Raw genomic sequence first — 20,533 nt, forward strand, 5'->3', positions numbered from 1 at the left:
TGTAAAAATACAAACATCTTGGTGTAACTGCGGCTCTGGCCTGAAATGCACAATTCTCAAAACGTGTGCGTTTTCACAATGTTAGCACTTCTATTTTGCAGCTTTATTTAAAATGTGTACAATGTCAGGAAGTCGTCCATTCATATTGTTTACATTTCTATAATATTAGCATTAGGTACCATAATTTCTGCTTTTCTGTTATGTTCGCTTTTTAGGGTTCCATAGTCAAATAGGAACTCTTATAGTTTCGCCATGTCTGTCTGTGGGTAAACTCAGAGACCGTTAGTACTAGAAAGCTGTAATTTGACATATCAGTCACGCAGACAGTGGTACAAGAAAATATACTTAGTAAAAAATTTTTTTTTAAGATTGCTTAAAAAAAAAAATTTTTTTTACTAAGTGTATTTATTATTGCTTGAGGACTCTGCCAACCTTACAAGAAAAGTGTGAGTATCTGCTTTCAGGGTACGTTCCGGACACATCCCAACAAACAAATTCTTACACATGATGAGAGTTAAACCGTCACCTCTGTGTGAGATTTGCCGGAAGGTAGATGACTTGTCCCATTTGTTGTTGGAATGTGCTCGGAACTCAGACTTGAGGAGAAGGGTACTTGGGGGTTTGGGCCCCATGCACAATGGCCAGGTCAATTGTTAGCTCTCAGAGCCAACATTTGACAAAGCCATTTGCATTTACCAATTTTTTAATATGTCCCTTGCGTAAGAAGCATGAGAAACATGATCACCTGGAGTGTTCAAAGCCTCAAAAAAAAAGATAAAAAAAAAAGATTGCTTGGGAATTATTAGTACTTTAAAAGTAAATAGCAGCCTAAGGTATAAAATATACCTAAACTTGGAAGATTTAGTACACAATACGAAATATTATTTGATTTTTTCGTAATGGCTCCGTAGCCATAGCCGTAGCCAAGAGCGTGTCGTACACGCCCAGGATAGGGTTGCGTAACCCTATCCTGGGCGTGTACGACACGCTCTTGACCGGTTTTTGTTTAAATAGGCTATATTCTTTTTATGTTTGTTTTCCCATAATGTCTCCTTTATTTTCAGAGCAATCCTCGCACATATCGTTTTATTGTTTTCTATATACAAAAACCTTGCTTCGCTGAGCTGTTTCCACCAGAGACGTGCTAGCGTAGCATAAATGCGTAAATGAAGCGTATCTATTGGTTTATGAAAAATATATTCCTCGCACATCTCTGGTGGAAACGCTGCATTAGAACAAAATATTTTCGTTCTCAACTGGTTTCGTACCCGCACAAAGGGATTGTAGTTTTTTTTAGTTTTTTACTAAAATCAATGCTTATAAATGTGAAAGTAACTCAGTCTGTCTGTCTGTTACACGTTCACGGCTAAACCGCTGAACCGATTTAGATGAAATTTGAAGAACATGATTGGAGACATTTTGGAAATAAGACTTCTGGAATGCCAACGTTATAATAAGGCGGATATTTTGAGGTTGCAGACATTTTGAGAAAAAGCACTTTCTGAAAAGCGAACATTATACAAAAACTGTCATTCTTGGAGACAGTCAATTTTAAATAGCTGACATTTTGAGAAGCTGACATTATGCAAAAGACGTGTTGACATTCTGAAAAGCATACATTTTGCAAGAAATACATTGTAAAAAACGGATATTTCAGGTTTGAGCCCTGACTTTGTCTGCCTTGGCCATGTTTATCCAGTATGTCAATATAATAAGACTAGCTTTAATCAGTGTGTGAAAAACGAATGGTAAAATATTATCTTTGTATGTTATGGTTGGATAAAAATTAATAATTTGGCTGTTTTTTTTAGGTATGGAAGCAATATTATTTCCCAAAGTAAGTTGTAACATAATGTTACAATATCAATTTGAATATTATCTGTACAGTCGAGTTCATAAACTTGTGAACATGAATTTCATCAAAAATATCTGAACACAACTATTGTTAACGGCATAAAAGTGTTCAGATATTTTTGATCAAATTTTTGCTCACAAGTTTATGAACTCGACTGTAGTAACAATCTACATCATCCCAGCCTATATACGTCCCACTGCTGGGCACAGGCCTCCTCTCAGAACAAGAGGGCTTACAACCTACAATTCAGTATTATTGGGAGCCATCTTCCAGCCCCCCCCTCTAATAAATACTAGCACAACGCTTGATAGGCCTCCAGCTTTCAATGTTTGAGTGTGTATAATGTACTTGTAATTGACTACTTGATTGTGCCTAAGAGAAATAGCTTAACCCAATAATATAAGACAATAATTAAAGACGGGATGAGCCTTTGCATCTATTTCCCTTCTGCCAATGCTATATGGCCATTTGGCCTTCATCGTATATGAAAACCAGTTGGCCGCAAAGGGTTGTCATTTTTGATTGTCCGTACCGGTGAACGGAGCTCATAGAAAATGGGTATATGGTATAGTTATTTCGTGCAAAAAAGGCAGCAATGACTAGCGTTACAAATGACGATGTTTCTTATCACACTTAAGTAAGTGATTTAATCATCAATATACGCTATATAAATCTGCCTAAAAGTTCATTACTTATTACTCAGTTTTGACGCATTTGTGAGATATTTTTTTTATGCGACGTCTTTACGTTACTCCCGGATTGTGTTCGAATCATTTAACGGTATAGTGCCTATTCAATTATTGGAATTATACCTTTATAGTTTTTGTGGTACTAGTCGTGGCAATTAATTTTTAGGCAAAGTTAGGCGGCGGAAGGTTACCTGAACGCTAATTATAAAAGATTAACCCCCAAACTTAACAAGCCTATGTTAACTAACAAATGCTTTGTCCCTTTCTACCAAATACAAATGTCGAAGTGACAGATAAGGACAAACGAATTTTAGCGGCATTTTAACTAAAGTTTTATTTTAACTAAGGTTTGATTGTCGTTTATGAATAAGGGGGTTAAAGTATAACGTAAATGACAATAATAACAAACAGATACTAGGCACGAGGGTAGTGAATGGGACTCAAACAAAGTGAACGAATGAACGAACGAAGTGAATGAAGTTTATCCTGCGGTTTTTTGTTGCAGTTTTTTTTGAATAAATTGTTAACATCTTTTTCCGAAACAACCGTAACTAAAGTAGACTAATGGGCAAAATTTTGCCGCAGACCGGGTACTTGGGCTTCTAAAAGATTGAGCGTCATCTGCTCACATAATTTCGAGCTATCTTGTTTCGAAGTGTTAACAAATGAAAAAAGAAAATGTATTGTATTGTGAAATATAAAATAAACATGTTCATGAAAATTATATTTGTGATACATATTTGTTGATAGTGTACAGTGGCATCATTAATCTATATATTGTATGTGTAGATATTTATTTATTTATTTTTGGTGTATTGTTTAGGTAGATTTAAAATTTCCGGTCGTTTTATCTTTCCATTGTAGTGTCCACTCTTGTTTCTGTTGTCCTTTCAATTGTTCCAAGGTTAACTGGAAGAGATCCCTTTAAGGGATAAGTTCGTCTTTGTACATCTCGTTCCCTTGTTAACTGTAATTTTCATATGTTTTATGTACAATAAAGAGTTACAATACAATAGGAATTTGTATGACATTTGAAAGATTATCTTTTAGCCGCTAGCACCTAACAACGCTTTTTGACGGCGCAAGAAGTTCGTATTAGTAGCGCAGTGAGAGTTCACTTATAGCCAGATTTTGAATAAAGTGGAACTTACACTGTCTCCACTACATTCAGCAACCGTCTTATTTAGCTTTATAGGCGTATTGATCTATAATTCATCAGATCTCTACAATTTTCTGACAAAATTACGAATTAGGTGATTCCACAGTGAAAAACTATTAGGTACTATTCGTGAAAAATGTACTAAATGATGACCACTTTCATTTAAAATATATTAACTTATTTCAGTCACTCATTCTTTCTTTGCTGCCCACTCAATTGAATCGGTCTTTACACATGACACATTACTAGTTCGAGTGTGTGTGAGTAAAAATCAGTGTAATTACGACAAAATATCTATTGGTGTGCGGTTTTTACGTCTGTGTCACACACAATTTTGTTTTGGTAGGTATTTATATGAACGCAAATTGGTTTGACATGAGTGTGCAGCAATGCGCACAAGTGTGCTATACGTGTTTCCTCGCCCCCCGGACGATTTGGCAGACAAATTTGCAGGTAAAGGTACGTGAAAGGATCATCCCGTCTTTAATTATCTAAGGCTTAACCTAATAACTCCTCTCATACTTTTTACAAGCTTTTATTTTTAGTTTCACCTGTCCCGTTGTCTGTTTATCTGTCTGTCTGTAATCAAATCTTGCAAGTCTAATTTGACCAACTTCCAGTAGTCAGATTGACTTGAAATTTGGAATACTTATGTAAATCGCGTGACAATACAATAATCTGGTAGTGACATCCTGGTAGTCCAGCCAGGATCATCTCCGCAGGACGGAACCCTTCAACGGTTGATAGCATCGACTTGAAATTTGGTATGCAAATGTAGTTTGTGTGACAATGCAATTACTGTCAACAAAAAGTACAGTCAGCAAAAAAAAGCTTTTTTTTTACCAAAAACTTGCAAGTTAAATTTGATCCACTTGCCGGTTTCCGATTGAGCTGAAATGTTGCATGCATGCATGTGTAAATCGGATGACAATGCATTATTAATTATGTCATGAAGCCGATCTGATGATGAAGCTGGAAGGTGGCCATAGGAAGTCCGTAATGAAACGACACAAACCCGTCGAGTTTGGGTTCCTTTGATTTGACTTGACGAGTACTTTGGTGCTAGATGGTAACCAGGGTCTGATGATGGAGCTGGAAGGTGAACATAGGAATCCGGTAATTAAACGACACAACCGCATCGAGTTTGGGCTCGTTTGATTCGTCTTGATGAGTACTTTAGTCGGCGTGAATATGCGACCCTCTAAAAAGTTAAAAATAAAATTAAAAGAAAAAAAATACCTTTTTAAAAACAAGCTTTTATTAGAAAAAAATAAATGAACTAAAATGGAAAAATAAATGTAAGTAACATTTGTCACATGTATACTTGCAGTAAGAATGCTTAGGTTCAGGATATATAGCTTAGCTTTAGGTTGAGAAATATTGGCTAACTTTACACAATAACATACCTATATTCATAAAGACCAAAATGGTTTACATGAATTTAGCACTACTTTCGTTTTTTGAAACCTGTTAAAGCAATGCAGTCTATTAGCTAAACATTACAATACCTAGCTAAAGTTGTTGAGTGTTACTAAGAGAAACTAAGAGGAAGTTGATGTAAGGATGTTTGTTGTGGTGCAACTTGGTATAAACTAAGGCTAATAATTATTCTCGGTGAGTAATGTTTTTCACAATCACAACATAATGTTTAGCTCAATCAATGTTTTGATGTCGCTGTCAATTTAAAAGATTTTCACCACCCATTGATTAGTCTTAACTGGCGGTTAAATGTGATGCCGTCTCCGTCTATTCGAACAAAACAAATAGAGACGGCATCACATTTAACCGTCAGTTAAGACTAATCAATGGGTTGTGAAATAGTCCCTTAGATTTGGTTTTTCGCTAATCTTTAATTTTCAATATTTAATATCTACATACATAGTTATACCAATTTTAATTTATTTTAGTTAGAATCTACTTTAGTCATTAACTTTTTCGGCAAATATCATTTTTTTTTAATTTAATACATAATATGACTTCACAGTCATTCATTATTAAAGGCTAAATCCTAAAATTCACAAACTTGAGTGACTAGTGACGTTGATCCGAAACATAAGACACATCAAAATAAATCACTTTTTTAACCGACTTCAAAAAAAGGAGGAGGTTATCAATTCGGTTGTATTTTTTATGTTTGTTACCTCTACTTTACCTTAGGTCCCATAAGCACCAAATCAGGATCTGATGGTTGGATCCTAGGGAAATCGAGGGAACTCTTCAAATATTGTAGGAACGCCTATGGTAATTTCGATATATTTAGGAGTAACTCGTGCATTTGCTTTTGAAAATCATCATTTGGTGAAGTGGAACTGATGATGAAGACCAAATTTGACCAATGGAGACTACTCAATAACAAGTACTTCACGGGTTGAATTTCAATTACTTTAACGCAGTTGCTAAGCAATTTAAGCTCATCGTAATTCATATGGTGAAATGAACGGGTGATGTGATGAAGCACCAGGACTCCTCAATAATGAACGTCTCTGCATCGGAAAAAGTAATTTTTCGTAAAAAGTGACGAGCAGTTGACATTAAACTATTGTAACTTAGATCTTTTACACTAAAAAGCGTGTTTTTTTTTAACAATACCTAAATAGAACCGACTACGAAAAACCATGAAAATAATTTTCTACCAGTCTGAAGTCGGTGCCTCAGCACGAGCCAGCAGGAGTGATTGAAGCCCAATATACTCGTAGTTGTAGGTGAGATAGACGATTGTAGGTCCACTCCTGCTGGCTCGTGCTGAGGCACCGACTTCTCAGACTGGTAGAAAATTATTTTCATGGTTTTTTGTAGTGGGTTCTTTTTTGTTGTTATTTTTTTACATTTGTTTTACTAAGGGGCTGTTTCACCATCCATTGATTAGTCTTAACTGACGGTTAAATGTGATGCCGTCTCTATTTGTTTTGTTCGAATAGACGGCATCACATTAAACCGTCAGTTAACACTAATCAATGGATGGTGAAACAGCCCCTAAATGTATGAATTAGAAACGCTCTCTCGTTACGGCCTTTAAAACAATGACATAAATTTAGAGCCTTTATACTGTTTTAGTGCGCACCATTATTTTTCTTAATTCTTTTCTTAGTTGTGTTTTAAAAAGTAACATTGTAGGAAACATTCTTTTAAACTTTTGACAACTTTTCGACGTTGCATAGAATAAAAAAATAAGGAGTGTAAAATTCTTGTCGTTAGAGAAATGACACAATAAGTACATATTAAAAAGTTTAGAGGTGAAATGAAAGGCTCAGAATTTTTCAGTGTTTTTTTTTATTCGACTGGAGGGCGAACGAGCAAGTGGGTCTCCTTATGGTAAGAGATCACCACCGCCCATAAACATCTGCAACACCAGGGGTATTGCAGATGCGTTGCCAACCTAGAGGCCTAAGATGGGATACCTCAAGTGCCAGTAATTTCTCCGGCTGTCTTACTCTCCACGCCGAAACACAGCAGTGCAAGCACTGCTGCTTCACGGCAGGATTAGCGAGCAAGATGGTGTTAGCAATCCGGGCGGACCTTGCACAAGGTTTAACACCTGTGTGTTTTTTTGTTTGTCATTGTGAGTTATATAAGTATAATGTATTGATTATTGTTTAGAGTCTCGCTACTGCAGTCGTCCAGCTGTTCACGACGGAAGGGCCGGCGCACTCCGAATGGAAGAAGAAGGACACCGGCGTGCTTTGCTTGATCAAGGACAACAGCAAGCGCTCATATTTTTTCCGCATTTATTGCCTCTACAGAAAAGCCATGATATGGGAACATGAAGTGTACTTGCAGATTGAATACAAACATCCCAGGCCATATTTGCACACATTTGAAGCTGAAGTAAGTTTTTTGAGTTAAAACAACCCAGAATATTTACTTACACTTAGTGACAAGTATTGACAACAATATGCTTTTTAATAGTAGTTATAAGTAGTCGGTATGTATTTGAAAAGTACGTAGTGTATTTGAAAAGTCACTTGAAATGTTATTTCAGCGTTTTTATTCATATAAGTATGATTTTATCGCTGGTGCAATATTTTGACGCGTTAACGCTTTTCTAGGCCTCGGGAATTTCGATGTGCTACCAGAAAATAAATCATATTTTTATGTTATTTACGTATGAGGAATTAATTTAAAAAGGGTATGATGTTATCCATCACCTAATAAATGCATTTTCGGTGACTTAATAAATAATATTTGTTCCTAAAGTAGTAGATCTGTCATCTAAATTGAATTGCCAAATAATATTAAAAAGGTTACGTAAATATTAATTACAAATTACTTGGAAATAATATCGATCATGATGATGATATTGATGATGGTGGATGGCAATTTGAATTCGCTCGTCGTCGTATCTAACTAGACCTGCAGTAGAATAGGTAGAAGCATTTAACAACGAACTTTAAGGAATTTAAGATAGGAACAGGTTTACATTATTCTGATGACTTATACTTAGAGACAGTTTTGATTAATATGATAACTAATATATTTCTTTGGGACAGATATTATAATTAGGGTATTGTCGATTAGTGACGCATCTAAACTTAGGTGACAGAAAATATAGTTCCCATTTAAAAACGAATAATATTTTAAACAAATTCAAGTGATTTTTGTACCATATCGTATATTTAGTAAGGGCGAATATTTGTGTACATTTATGTCATTTCTATATGCACTATGCCTGAAAAAGGGTTTAAATGAAGAATATATTTTAGAAAAAATAACTTTGAAGTGTTACATTTTAACCAGTTGTCCTGTGGTTCCGTTAGAAAATTTTAATGGAAAATCTGTCTAGTCTAGTCTAGTCTAGTCTCAGTATTACATAATAGAATAGCTACATACAGATGCAGCGTAATCGACCCCTTCTGCTCAAATTATAGAACAAAAACATAATAAAGCCGGGTTAATTGTATCTACATATCCTAGATCATATCCCCATATAATATTTTTTTAAGATTATTTTTTAATATTATGAATTATTTGCCTTAAAAGCTATGGCCGGTCACGGCGGGTGCAACATGAGCTCTAATCGAACCTTAAACTGTATCTATTTCCTTATCAATCACTCTGCAACTAAAAATTAACTTAGGTTTACGAGATTAGTTTTTTGATGTAAATTTTTTTTTTTTATTGGCATATAAAAATAACCACATAGATAGGTACTATGATTCAAAAGCCGATAACCTCCTAAGTCCTCGCGTACTTTATAAAGAACCAATTAACGCTAAGAATAACGGCCGAATGTACTCTATAAAGTACAAATTGTTCATTGAAAAATGAATTCTAAGAATTTTGAAACAATATCCAAAATAACAAAGCAGATACCAAGCCTAGGTCTTAAGCACTGACAAAAATGTCAGGACTCAGGAGGATATCGAATGAAACGGGTTTTATTGGTTTTGCTGGTGGTAGACCTTGTGCAAGGTCTGCCCGGATTGCTACCACCATCTTGCTTGCTAATCTTACCGTGAAGCAGCAGTGCTTGCACTGTTGTGTTTCGGCGTGGAGAGTAAGACAGCCGGTGAAAGTACTGGCACTTGAGGTATTCCATCTTAGGCCTCTAGGTTGGCAGCGCATCTGCAATACCCCTGGTATTGCAGATGTTTATGGGCGGTGGTCATCTGTTACCATCAGGAGACCCACTTGCTCGTTTGCCATCCAGTCGAATAAAAAAAAACATCATTCTCTGAAGCAGAATCGGCCATAGCTTAAAATGGGTTTAACTACTGTTATTCGATTTTCAAGATGTGACAATTCATAATTAATTACACATTTAGAAGGACTTGCCCTAACTATAAAGTAATGTCAATATCTTTTATTTCAGGATTACATGACGGCATTCAATTTTGCTAACGAAGATGAAGCTAAGCTCCTCAGAAACATTCTTATTGAAAAGATTGAACTGCGAAAGCATAGACGGGAAGGTAATTTAAATTTAAACAATCACATGATATAAAATGCTGAGTTCATGGTACACATCATCAACAACTCTCAAGGGGGTGTTGGCACAATGCTGTTACGTCATGTTTACTAACAACAGAGAAGGAATGATGTTAATATACAAACAAACGTTATGAAATGAAACTGGCTTATCCCAGCTACATCTGTAAATAACGTATGCGGAATGAAATTTGGACAAAGTTCAATTCACTATTTATTTAATTAAGTTACTTAAACAAAATATGTATTTATTTGTACTCACACAAAATAAATAAAATTTGGTTCCATCCGAGCTGCTTTTCGACAGTTTTCTGCAACTTTCTTCATGGCCGCCGTATACGTCGATGCTGGCATTTTATTTCAACTCCGATTTAGTTTTGCTTATTAAAATGTTTATGGTTTTGGGTTAGAAAGTTAGTAGCAACCTCTAAGCCTATAATCCTCTAAGAATATATTTTTAACCAAAGTTAGTCTTTTCTTTTGAGATAGTTTTTGCTTTTCAGAGAAAGTTGGTATGAGTTTTCTCTATCTTTAACGATGCCCATATATTATTAAGATGCTTTTTCACAGTTTTTTTTTCAAGTTCTCTGTATGATTTTGCCACACAACAGGCAGTCATTTTCTCTAATTTATTTATTTAATCTTTAGGGAGTGAGGCCGTGTCGATTGCGTGATCGGGGCTCCGACCCTCGCTCTGGCTCGTACTTGGTGCAGCAGGTCTCCATTGCCATTCAGCGGGGTAACACTGCTGGTATTATGGGGACGTTTGAGCCGGGTACGATGCACGAGGGAGGGTTTTAGGTTAGTTTTTATGACGAAGCATGTTGCGGATTTTTCTAATTGACTCCTCTTCGAAGAACTGCTTACCTACCTTCCGAGAGCCAGTTTCTCCAGAAGTTGTTTTTCGTAAGAAATAATTAAGATGGCAAAAAGTTATAAATAGTTCTTCTGTTTCCCCCATTTGCGTGAAATGTTTTACGACTTTCTACTTCTACTTCTACTAGGCCAGTCCTGGTGATTGTCGTAAAAATTACATACATTTTCTCAACGTCTTTTTTCTCGATTTGCCATAAATTCAATGAAAAACACACAACCACGAATATTACTTATGCAATTTACTCACAGATGTAACTAATAGGTAGGTACGTAGCATTCACAAAATAAATAAATAAAATTTCCATCGTTTTATTTCAAAAATATGCTTAAAGAGTTTGTCCAGATTTCATTCCGCATAAGTTTGTAGATTGTTTTACTATAATGAACTGACTATGCTGACATTTATTTTAAAGGGTTTCTTTAAATTGACACAAGTGTGAGGCAATTTTGAAACATCGCCAATAGGAAATTCTCCAAAAAGGAAAGCTAGAAAGATAAATAATAAATATAATGGGACAATAATTGACTCCAATGGACCTAGTTCCAAACTAAGCAAAGCTAGGTACTAGGCAACAGATAAACATAGTTATACATATAGATAAATACATACTTAAATACAAATTAAACGTCCAAGACCAGAGAACAAACATTCGTATTCTACTTATAGAAATGTCAGCTCCGACCGGGAATCGACCCCGGGACCTCAAGCTTCATGGTCAGGTTCTCTAACCACTTGACAATCCGGTCGTTAAATATTTTATAAATAGAGCATTCATGCCTTTTTTAAATCGTTGGTCTAACGTTATCATGAATTATACATTATTAGACTGTACTAAGTTTCAAACCTTAAAATATGACTGTGACTGACCTGACTGAACGCGTAACCTACCACTGGAACTAGTGGCTTGAAATACTTATAAAGCTTTTGAGCTTAATTAAGATGGCATACCTATACAATGGAATTTTCAAAATTCATGTGGGATAGGGAAATCTAATACCTTTAAACGAGCAATTCTTATATATGTAATCAGAATCTCGGAAACGGCTCCAACGATTTCAAAGAAAAATGGGGATTTCGGGGATGAAAAACCGATTTAGCTTGGTCTTATATCTGGGAATAGGCTCGTTACCGTATTTTAGCCCGAGTTGAGCTCGGTCGCCCACGTACTAATTCGTTTAACCTCCTGAGTCCTGACATTTTTTAACAAACTTAGTGCTTAAGACCTAGACGTGGTTGACCTGCTTTGTTATTTTGGATATTATTTAAAAAATCTTAAAATTCTTTATTCAATGAACAATTTGTACTTTATAAAGTACATTCGGCCGTTATTCTTACTGTTAATTGGCCCTTTATAAAGTACGCGAGGACTTAGGAGGTTAAATAAAACGCGGATATGAGTTACCTAAAGATAAAAGTATCTATCTGGGCGACCGACATACGCTCGGATTAAATCTCGACAACTAGCATTTTCCCAAAGATAACACCAAGCCCAAGTTAGATAGATTTATCGCCCTCGAAAATTCCCATATAGCAAATTTAATTGGAATCGTTGAGAGCCATTTCCGAGATGTCCGAATAAATACCGGGTGTGGCCTGTAATCGAGCAAATAATTAAAACATAGATCATACTCGTCAATCTTAACAACATTAGTTCAGCGACTTTAAAAAAATAATGGAGTCTTAAGATTTTCCTGTTTTCGTGCAAGAATTGCTTGTAGAAAGGTATTACTATTGTACCACCAGTCCAGGATAAGTAGTGCAATACGATATTTGACTATTTTGTATATGTTTTATAAATTAAAACTACACAATGCCTGTTATCGAATAGAAAAACAATTTTTAAGCTACCTTTACAAATAACAAAGTTATAAAGGTTTGAAATTCAAGATTAGACAGAGAAACACATACTGGCATGTGACGACACACGCCAGTACCGCCATACTTGCTGCATAGAGAAAAGCGTTTGAGAAAGAGACAGGTATATAGATTTTTCAAAAAAACACTATGAATCCAATTTTCAACCGATTTAAATTTTCTCTTCGCTAAACACTATCTGTTTATCTATATTTTCATAATAATATTAAGATATGGCAAAATCAGGAGTTGTCAAATACCGTATTTGATCAGTAAGGGATAATCCGAAAGTAACGGTCTAGAAATTACGGATACAATTTACAGTAAGTACAATATTAAACGCGTATTCATTTAATGTCAGTTTGGTTGTTTGTCATTGCATTACATGGCAGAGCGGCGGCAGCGGTCGATGCTGGCGACGCGCGCCAACAGCGCGGCGTCGGCGGGCGGCGCGGCGCGACACAACGGCGCGCCGCCCGCGCCGCCCGCGCCCGCTCCCGCGCCCACGCCGCCCGCCGCGCCCGCGCCCGCGCCCGCCCCGGCACCCGCGCCTGTGCCCATGCCCAAGACCATCACCAACGCTGGTAATTAAAACGCATCTGTCTGTTCATCCATCGATTTTTCACAAATTCATAATACATAATTAATGTATATTCATCTGAATTATGAGGCGCGCTCCCAGACAACGAGCTTATAAATATTTATATAAATATACTAGCTTTTGCCCGCGGCTTCACCCGCGTGGAATTTGGTTATCGCGCGCTGTGACTTGATTGTGATTGAACTGTGAATTTTTCTTGGATAAAAAGTATCGTATGTGCTAAAAGTATCCGGCTTCTCTGGCCCATAAACTATCTCTATGCCAAAAATCCGTCTCTCCGTATCGTCGTGAAAGACGGACAAACACACAAACGCTTTCGCATTTATAATATTAGTATGGATGAGACACGAGCTGTCGGCAGGCCTCCCCTCCAACAAGATGGAGCGACGACTTGGTTAGGATCGCGGTGGATGCGGAAAGCACAATACCGATCCGAGTGGAGAGCCTTGAGGGAGGCCTATGTCCAGCAGCGGACGTCTTTCGGCTGACATGATAATGACGATGTGTAATATTTTGTGTACAGTTACCTGCATTAGTGTCTACCAAGGTGGAGCGTGCAAAAATATCTGACACGTCCTACAGGCCCTAGAAATAGAGTCGTAGTCGTTTATGCGCGCTTTTTGTGTCAGATATTGGTGCTGGTGACTGTACATATATATCAGATGAAGTTTGAAAACTGGATGACAGATATTGACTTGAGTATATTAAATTGAATAGTGATTTAACTAAATCATTGACATGTTAAGCACAGTAGTATCCAGTAATGGACAGCGACAGCGAGGATTCAATGCCTTATAGCTCACCATTCATGAACTTTACCATTTATGATCATCAGTTATCTGCACATGAGTGTTATTAGTTTTAGAAAACGCAGCGTCCGTTTCTTAATATTTGGTTAGCGGAAAAATTATTCCATTATTGGTTCCTGTCCATTTCATGACTGGTGCCGTCACCCTATAAGGCTTTTCTTAATAAAAAATAATAATTGATGACTGATGTCACCACCATCAAATTTATCTTCTATTTGATACTAGGCACTTACATGAAGAATTCTAGCAAGAAGCCGAAGACGAGGAAGCTTACAAAAGCTGACATTGGTATGCCGCAAGACTTTAAGCATATATCACACGTTGGATGGGACGCAAATAAAGGTATTTCAAATAGGGTTACCTACTATCATTCAGTTACAAAATAATAGTTGCATACCAGACAATTTCCGACTATCGCTAGTAAATAACGTTATTTTTACTAACCTCGTTTCAAGACATCGTATCCAAGTATCTGACGATTTTAAACGCCGTATTCTTCAAACCTACTTCAGTAGGTATATAGTCTACTAGACTGTACCAGTGGCTACGCACGCGTAATATTTAGTTATGACACTTAAATTGAAATTGATTTTTACTCAAATCTCCAGATATCCCCTAAATTACGTCGTGGTTCTCATTGACGTCGCATTAATAACAACTGTGCAAAATCTTATGCTTACGTACGTATGACTAAGCCCCAGCGGTTCTTATTCCGAGATGTTATCCCTATGCCGGGGAAATACCGGAATAAGATGTTGCCTATGTGTTATTCCAGATATGCAGCTACCTACATACCAACTTTCGTCCAAATCCGTCCAGCCTTTTTAGCGTGAAGGAGCAACAAACATACCTCTATAATAAACGTACACACATACTCAAACACTTTCACAAATAATATTGCTCGTAGTAAGTTTTGTTGACTGTGTTATTGAAATAGGAGTGTGTTAATGTGTCGTGCGCCGCCGCCAGGGTTCGACTCGTTCGACCACCTGCCGGTGGAGGAGATGCGGTCGTTCTTCTCGATGGCGGGCGTGTCCCCGTCGCAGCTGGAGGACCACTCCACGCGCCAGTTCATCTACGACTTCATCAACGCGCACGGCGGCGTCGACGCCGTCAAGGAGGAGCTGCACCAGCCGCCGCCGCCGCCGCCGCCACGTCAGTACACCCCACCCCCTCCCACTACTCTACTCATATACAATACAATGATGAGCAAAAATAACAACTCACTTCCTATGCCAGCTTGTATGAACAGGGATCTGATTTTTTTGCTCGTCGGTGTAGTTTGATGCTAAAGGCTTCCACCACTTTTCCTTAAGTTACCTATACTGTATCGCAGTGTCAAATGTCTATGATATCGGCTCTGTTAATTCTTACAAAATAAACAGAGACTGTGCCTTAAATATCTGATACTTAAAATATCAGTAACTTAACAGGAAATGGTGAAAAGCCCTAACGATGAAAAGGGACTAAATTATTTTATAAAAAAGAAAACATTACCATAATCTAGTAATTTATGTCAAATATCGTGACAGTTATTATAAACCGGTGCCCCGTGAGCATAATAAAATAGAACAAGTGGGTTCACTATGAACAAAAGTACATCGCGCGGCTTAAATGTTTGCGCGCCGGTTGGCGCCGGTACGCGCGCACCCGCCGCACGCACACACTGATAATTTAAGGAGGATTAAGTTTTCTTTAGTCAAGGCTGCGCTGCGCTGCCGTTGCTGTCGTACGCGTCAATTTTAGCTCGCGAGATGATCACCTTTTACGTTCGCGTACTCGTACTTGCGTATTTTTTGTATTAGGTATAGTTGTAAATTAATAGTATATAAGTGTAGTGTGATATAAAAAATAATAGATATACCTATACCTACCAATAAACAATATAATTATAGTATTATGTGTAGGAAACATGAGTAGTATGTACACAGTCGCCATCACCACTTAGGCGAATATATATTTAATATTTTTAAATTTAGTATAATAATAATAGTAATAATAGAGCGGCAAAGAATCTTGTTTCTCTAGACACAGATATTAGACAATTTTAAGGTAAATTTCATACCTACTTAAATTATTTACCGGTTGATAATTAATTGATCTAAAATAGACATCGACAACCCGAAGCGTCCGCGCCGGAGTAGGCAGTTAAGTCTCCTAAAGGGTCGGAGTGTGCATACTTGTTCTATTTTACTATGCCGTGAGTTTCAAATGAGATGTGTTATTTTAGAGCCCTTTCCCATGGACGTCCAGTTTTGCAGGATCGGTTTTTTACTGGATACCGCAAAAATCATACCTGTTCACACACCGAAGTTTGCATCCTGTTTTTACGGGATAGCATTGGCAGTCGGAGAAGAAAATAAACCCGTATGCAGGATGCTAGTGGGAACACTGGCATTAAACTATGTACTTAACTAAACTGGATGCCGTTTTTTCGTCGTCCGGTTTGTAGTGGCAAAACCGTACAGCACATTTCGAACGGATCGGATTTTTGCGGTATCCGGCAAACCAAATGCTCATGTGAATGTTACCACAGTAGCACGTAACTACTAAACGCGATCCTGCAAAAAACCGAATCCGCAAAAAAACCGTGGGAAAGGGTTCTTAGGCGCTGCGCAAATAAAGACACTTGATACCCACACGGCATACCATCATGGGTGCTACCAGTGAATTTGCGCAGCGCCTTAAGGCCAGCACAGACGGACTGCATACCAACTGCAACGCGACCGCAACTACCGACTGCCTATATCTACATGTCACAGACAGCGTGCAGTATGCGTGCTGGAACTCAAATGAAGAATGTATGGGCGGCCGCAGGCTGTTGGCATGCAGTCCGTCTGCAGTGGTCGGTAGTGGCGGTGGCGTGCAGTGTGCTGGGGCACAGCGCGCCAACCGTCTGGTGTTGTTGCAGTGGCGGGCCGCGAGCCGCGCGCGCCGCCCGCGCCCCCCGCGCCGCCCGTGCCGCATCGCAGCCCCGCGCCGCCGCACCCGCCTGCGCCTCGTAAGAAATACTTTTTTACGCGATTGTCCAAGACGATTTGATTCTATTTCCAAAGATGCCACCCGGCCGCATATCTCTTGACCTGGCCATGTTTGTGGTCGGCGAATAAGACCGCCGACAGAAGCCATCCGGTACTGCACCCACGCCTCATCAGCAGTGGACGACATGGAGACTCGATGGATTTATTTTATACTAGCTTTTGCCCGCGACTTCGTCCGCGTGGAATAGTAACTTTGGAAAGTTTTTAATTTATTTAGGGTACCTATTCTGCCAATAATAGAACATAGAAACTTCTACGGTTTATGAAAAAATAACATATTTTTATACATTGCTTTATATCTCAACAATTTTTTTTGTTCTTCCATTTTTTGGTAAAACATAAATATTTTGCGGGTAGCCACATTTTAGCAATACGACGTGTGTTCTACCCTGCCAACACAAAAGGACTAATTCTTCATATTGAACTCTTGACATCTTACGTCCTTTATTGTAAGTTAGGAGGGTAGGATTATAATTAAAACGGCATTCTTACTAAGCGTAGCTACACATATTTCCGATAAATATACTTATAATAATAATAATAATAATAATCATTTATTTCAAACAATCAAATTTGTTTGGACGAACTTTCATCCCCATATTTTCAAGTATGAAAAATGACGAAATGTGAAAAGAGCCGGAACAAATGTTTTTTAGGGTTCCGCACCTCAAAAGGAACTTTGCTGTCCGTCCATCCGTCGGTCTGTCAAGAACAACGCGCGGAGTATGTATCGAGTTGAAATTAAAACCCTAAACTCAGGTCAATAGTCTCGGAAGCTGTGAAAAAATTGACTTCTAAGTTAACGTCATCAAAAGCTACAGTCATTAAAAACGTGTTTCCATACAAATCGCCTTAACAGAAAAAGTTATAGGGCACTCTCGGCTAGCTCTATTAGCTCTATTAGCAATTTTTTTTCCCCTTATAGCAAAATAAATAAGAAAAATCTGAAAATCATAATTTTTCATTTCTGACTGTCTATCTCAATAAGCCATCTAAAATTACCCCACGTTGCGTACATTTTGCTTAAAAGCTTAAAATAGGCTCTGCTAACACTGGATATTCATAAATACCTACGTACGGAACCCTTGATGCGCAAGTCCAAGTCGAATTGAACCGATTTTTTTAGTTCTTATCGAAAACTTAAACACAAAGATTCTTTGATTTATCTGTGATAATGACGACGTTCCATATAAATTTTCAGCAGGTAAAATTTTCAAACACGCTTGAACAAATATGTATTTATTTTTTTATAAGTGCCCAAATGCCAAGTTTCATAAAGAACCATCGATTTATCTTCGACAATGACGACCTTCATGTAAACTTTCATCCCCTATTTCACCCCCACACAGGAAGAATTTAAAAAAACACGCGAACAGATATCTATTTATCTCTTACCACGTGCCCAAATACCAAGTTTCATAAAGAATGCGATAATGACGATCTTTATATATAAACTTTCATCCCCTATTTACCCCCTCACAGAAAGAAAAAAAAACGCGTGAACAAATGTCTATTTATCTCTTAATCACGTGCCGAAATGGCAAGTTTCATGGTTTTATCTTCGACAGCGACGAACTTCCACCATATAAACTATTTCAACCCCTTAAAGCCTCTTTTTCGCGATAAAAGATAGCCTATGTTCTTTCCCAAGGTCTATTCTATCTCTGTACCATAATTCATCCAAATCGGTTCAGCGGTTTTGGCGTGAAAGCGTAACAGACAGACGGACAGGCAGACAGACAGTTACTTTCGCATTTATAATATTAGTATGGATAGTATGGAAGTATGGATATTAGTATGGATTAGTATGGATATGGATTAACGACATTTAAAAAAAAACATCAAAATCGGTTAAAATTAAGAAGTTGAGAAAATTAGGGTTCAAAAACAATTTCGTCATGCTCTTATTCAGAATACCTAATAGGTGTCATAGATAATATTTCGTCTTCTAAGTGTTTGTATTTGACGAATTAAATATCCAAACATTAATTTATTTACAAACTGATACCAATGAAGATGAAACTATTAATCACGTTATATTTAAACGTTTTTCTATTCCTGTGTTATTTATTATTTATGTATGTATGATTTACTTAATCAATCAATCGAACATTTATAACAAAACTTTGGAAAAGTCTATTCTCTGTTCCCCATAACAACACCTTGTAATGTCGCTAAAATGATACATTGCAACCACTTTTGCAACAAAAATGCACGGCTACCAACTTTAAACTTAGAAAATTACTTAAATCATATATGGTTTGTTAACCGGCTTCAAAAGAAGGAGGTTATCTATTCTGTTTTTTTTTTATAATGTTTGTTACCTCAGAACTCCGTCGTTTATGAACCGATTTGAAATTTTTTTTTGCGTTCCTCTAGGAATGCTTTCAATTAGGTCCCATAAGCACCGAATCAGGATCTGATGATTGGATCCTAAGGAAATCGAGGGAACTCTTCAAATGTTGTAGGGACACCTATGGTAATTTTGATATCAATAATTTTTCATAGTTAGTTTCGTTTTCATGTAAACGTTGTATATATATATACTTGGTAATAACTCGTGCATTTGCTCTTGAAAAACATCATTCGGTGAAGTGGAACTGATGATGAAGACCACAGTTTTGTTGACCATCGGAGTTACTACTCAATAACAAGTATTTCATGGGTTGAATTTCAATTGCTTTAACACAGATCCTAAGCAATTTATGCTCCTCGTAATGCATATGGTGAAATCGAATGGGTGGTGAAGCACCACTACTCCTATAAAGAAAGTCTCTGCATCGGAAAAAGCAATCTTTTATAAAAAGTGACGAGCAGTTGACATAAACTATTGTACCTATCTTAGATTATTTACTAGTGTAAATAAAAGGGTGAAAAAAAAAATTATAACAAAAAATTTATCCGACTACAAAAACCATGAAAATAATTTTCTACCAGTCTGAAGTCGGTGCCTCAGCAGGAGCCAGCAGGAGTGATTGAAGCCCAATATGTAGAGGCAGACGACTACGGTCCACTCCTGCTGGCTCGTGCTGAGGCACCGACTTTAGACTGGTAGAATAGTACATTGTGTCTTAAGGGCGGTAAATAAGGAATTACGAACGAGAGTCTATTAGAAGCCCGAAGTCGAAGACTGAGGGCTTTAATGAGTCGATGTTCGTAATTCTAGTACCGCCCGTGCGACATACAATGTTTTTCATTACATTTGCGAGTAAAATTTTATATTTGTAAAAGAAAAAATTTAATTCTTCCAAATATTGGCGATACCTTAGGCTGTGCTCTTGGCAACGTGGCCCTCAACCTCCCTCGGCATGCGCCGCAACGTGCGTGTGCATGTGGTCCATGTAGTCCTGCAGCAACAGCGCGCGCAGCGCCATCAGTACGGGCACCGACTCATTTACCGACCTTGGGCTTCATGACAAGAAAATGTGTACGCGCAATGACTCATTTACCGACCACGGGTTTCATGACAAGCACATTAAGGTCGAGGGTTTTATTTGGGGGGGTTGCAACCAAGTTAGCCTGCATGTTATGACACTGTTTACGAGCAAGTGTGATGAAAAATTATTTTCATGGTTTTTGTAGTCGGTTCAATTTTTTGTTATAAACTTTTTTTCATAGAACAAGAACTTCTCGGACATCACTGGCAAGTAAACGTCAATTAAAAACAAAGTTTACTGTAGACAAATTATGTCCGTGTTCATGTTTTCCACTCGTTTATTGTTG

The 20,533-nt window shown here is 37.6% G+C and overlaps 2 protein-coding genes across 3 annotated transcripts in view; both read left to right on the forward strand.

Moving 5' to 3' along the window:
* The window catches only part of LOC141431550 (uncharacterized), a 105,859-nt gene that overhangs the window by 35,082 nt on the left and 50,244 nt on the right, over positions 1–20,533 (forward strand). The gene's annotated exons all lie outside the window — the stretch shown is intronic.
* The window catches only part of LOC141441215 (actin nucleation-promoting factor WAS-like), a 40,420-nt gene that overhangs the window by 1,308 nt on the left and 18,579 nt on the right, over positions 1–20,533 (forward strand). The window contains exons 2-8 of the mRNA XM_074105889.1: positions 7,301–7,528; positions 9,513–9,612; positions 12,752–12,813; positions 12,865–12,943; positions 13,995–14,111; positions 14,739–14,924; positions 16,681–16,770. Coding sequence (XP_073961990.1) covers positions 7,301–7,528; positions 9,513–9,612; positions 12,752–12,813; positions 12,865–12,943; positions 13,995–14,111; positions 14,739–14,924; positions 16,681–16,770 — 862 coding nt within the window. The remainder of the gene's footprint in view (positions 1–7,300; positions 7,529–9,512; positions 9,613–12,751; positions 12,814–12,864; positions 12,944–13,994; positions 14,112–14,738; positions 14,925–16,680; positions 16,771–20,533) is intronic.

Source organism: Choristoneura fumiferana, chromosome Z (assembly GCF_025370935.1).
Source record: "Choristoneura fumiferana chromosome Z, NRCan_CFum_1, whole genome shotgun sequence".
NCBI classification, from domain to species: domain Eukaryota; kingdom Metazoa; phylum Arthropoda; class Insecta; order Lepidoptera; family Tortricidae; genus Choristoneura; species Choristoneura fumiferana.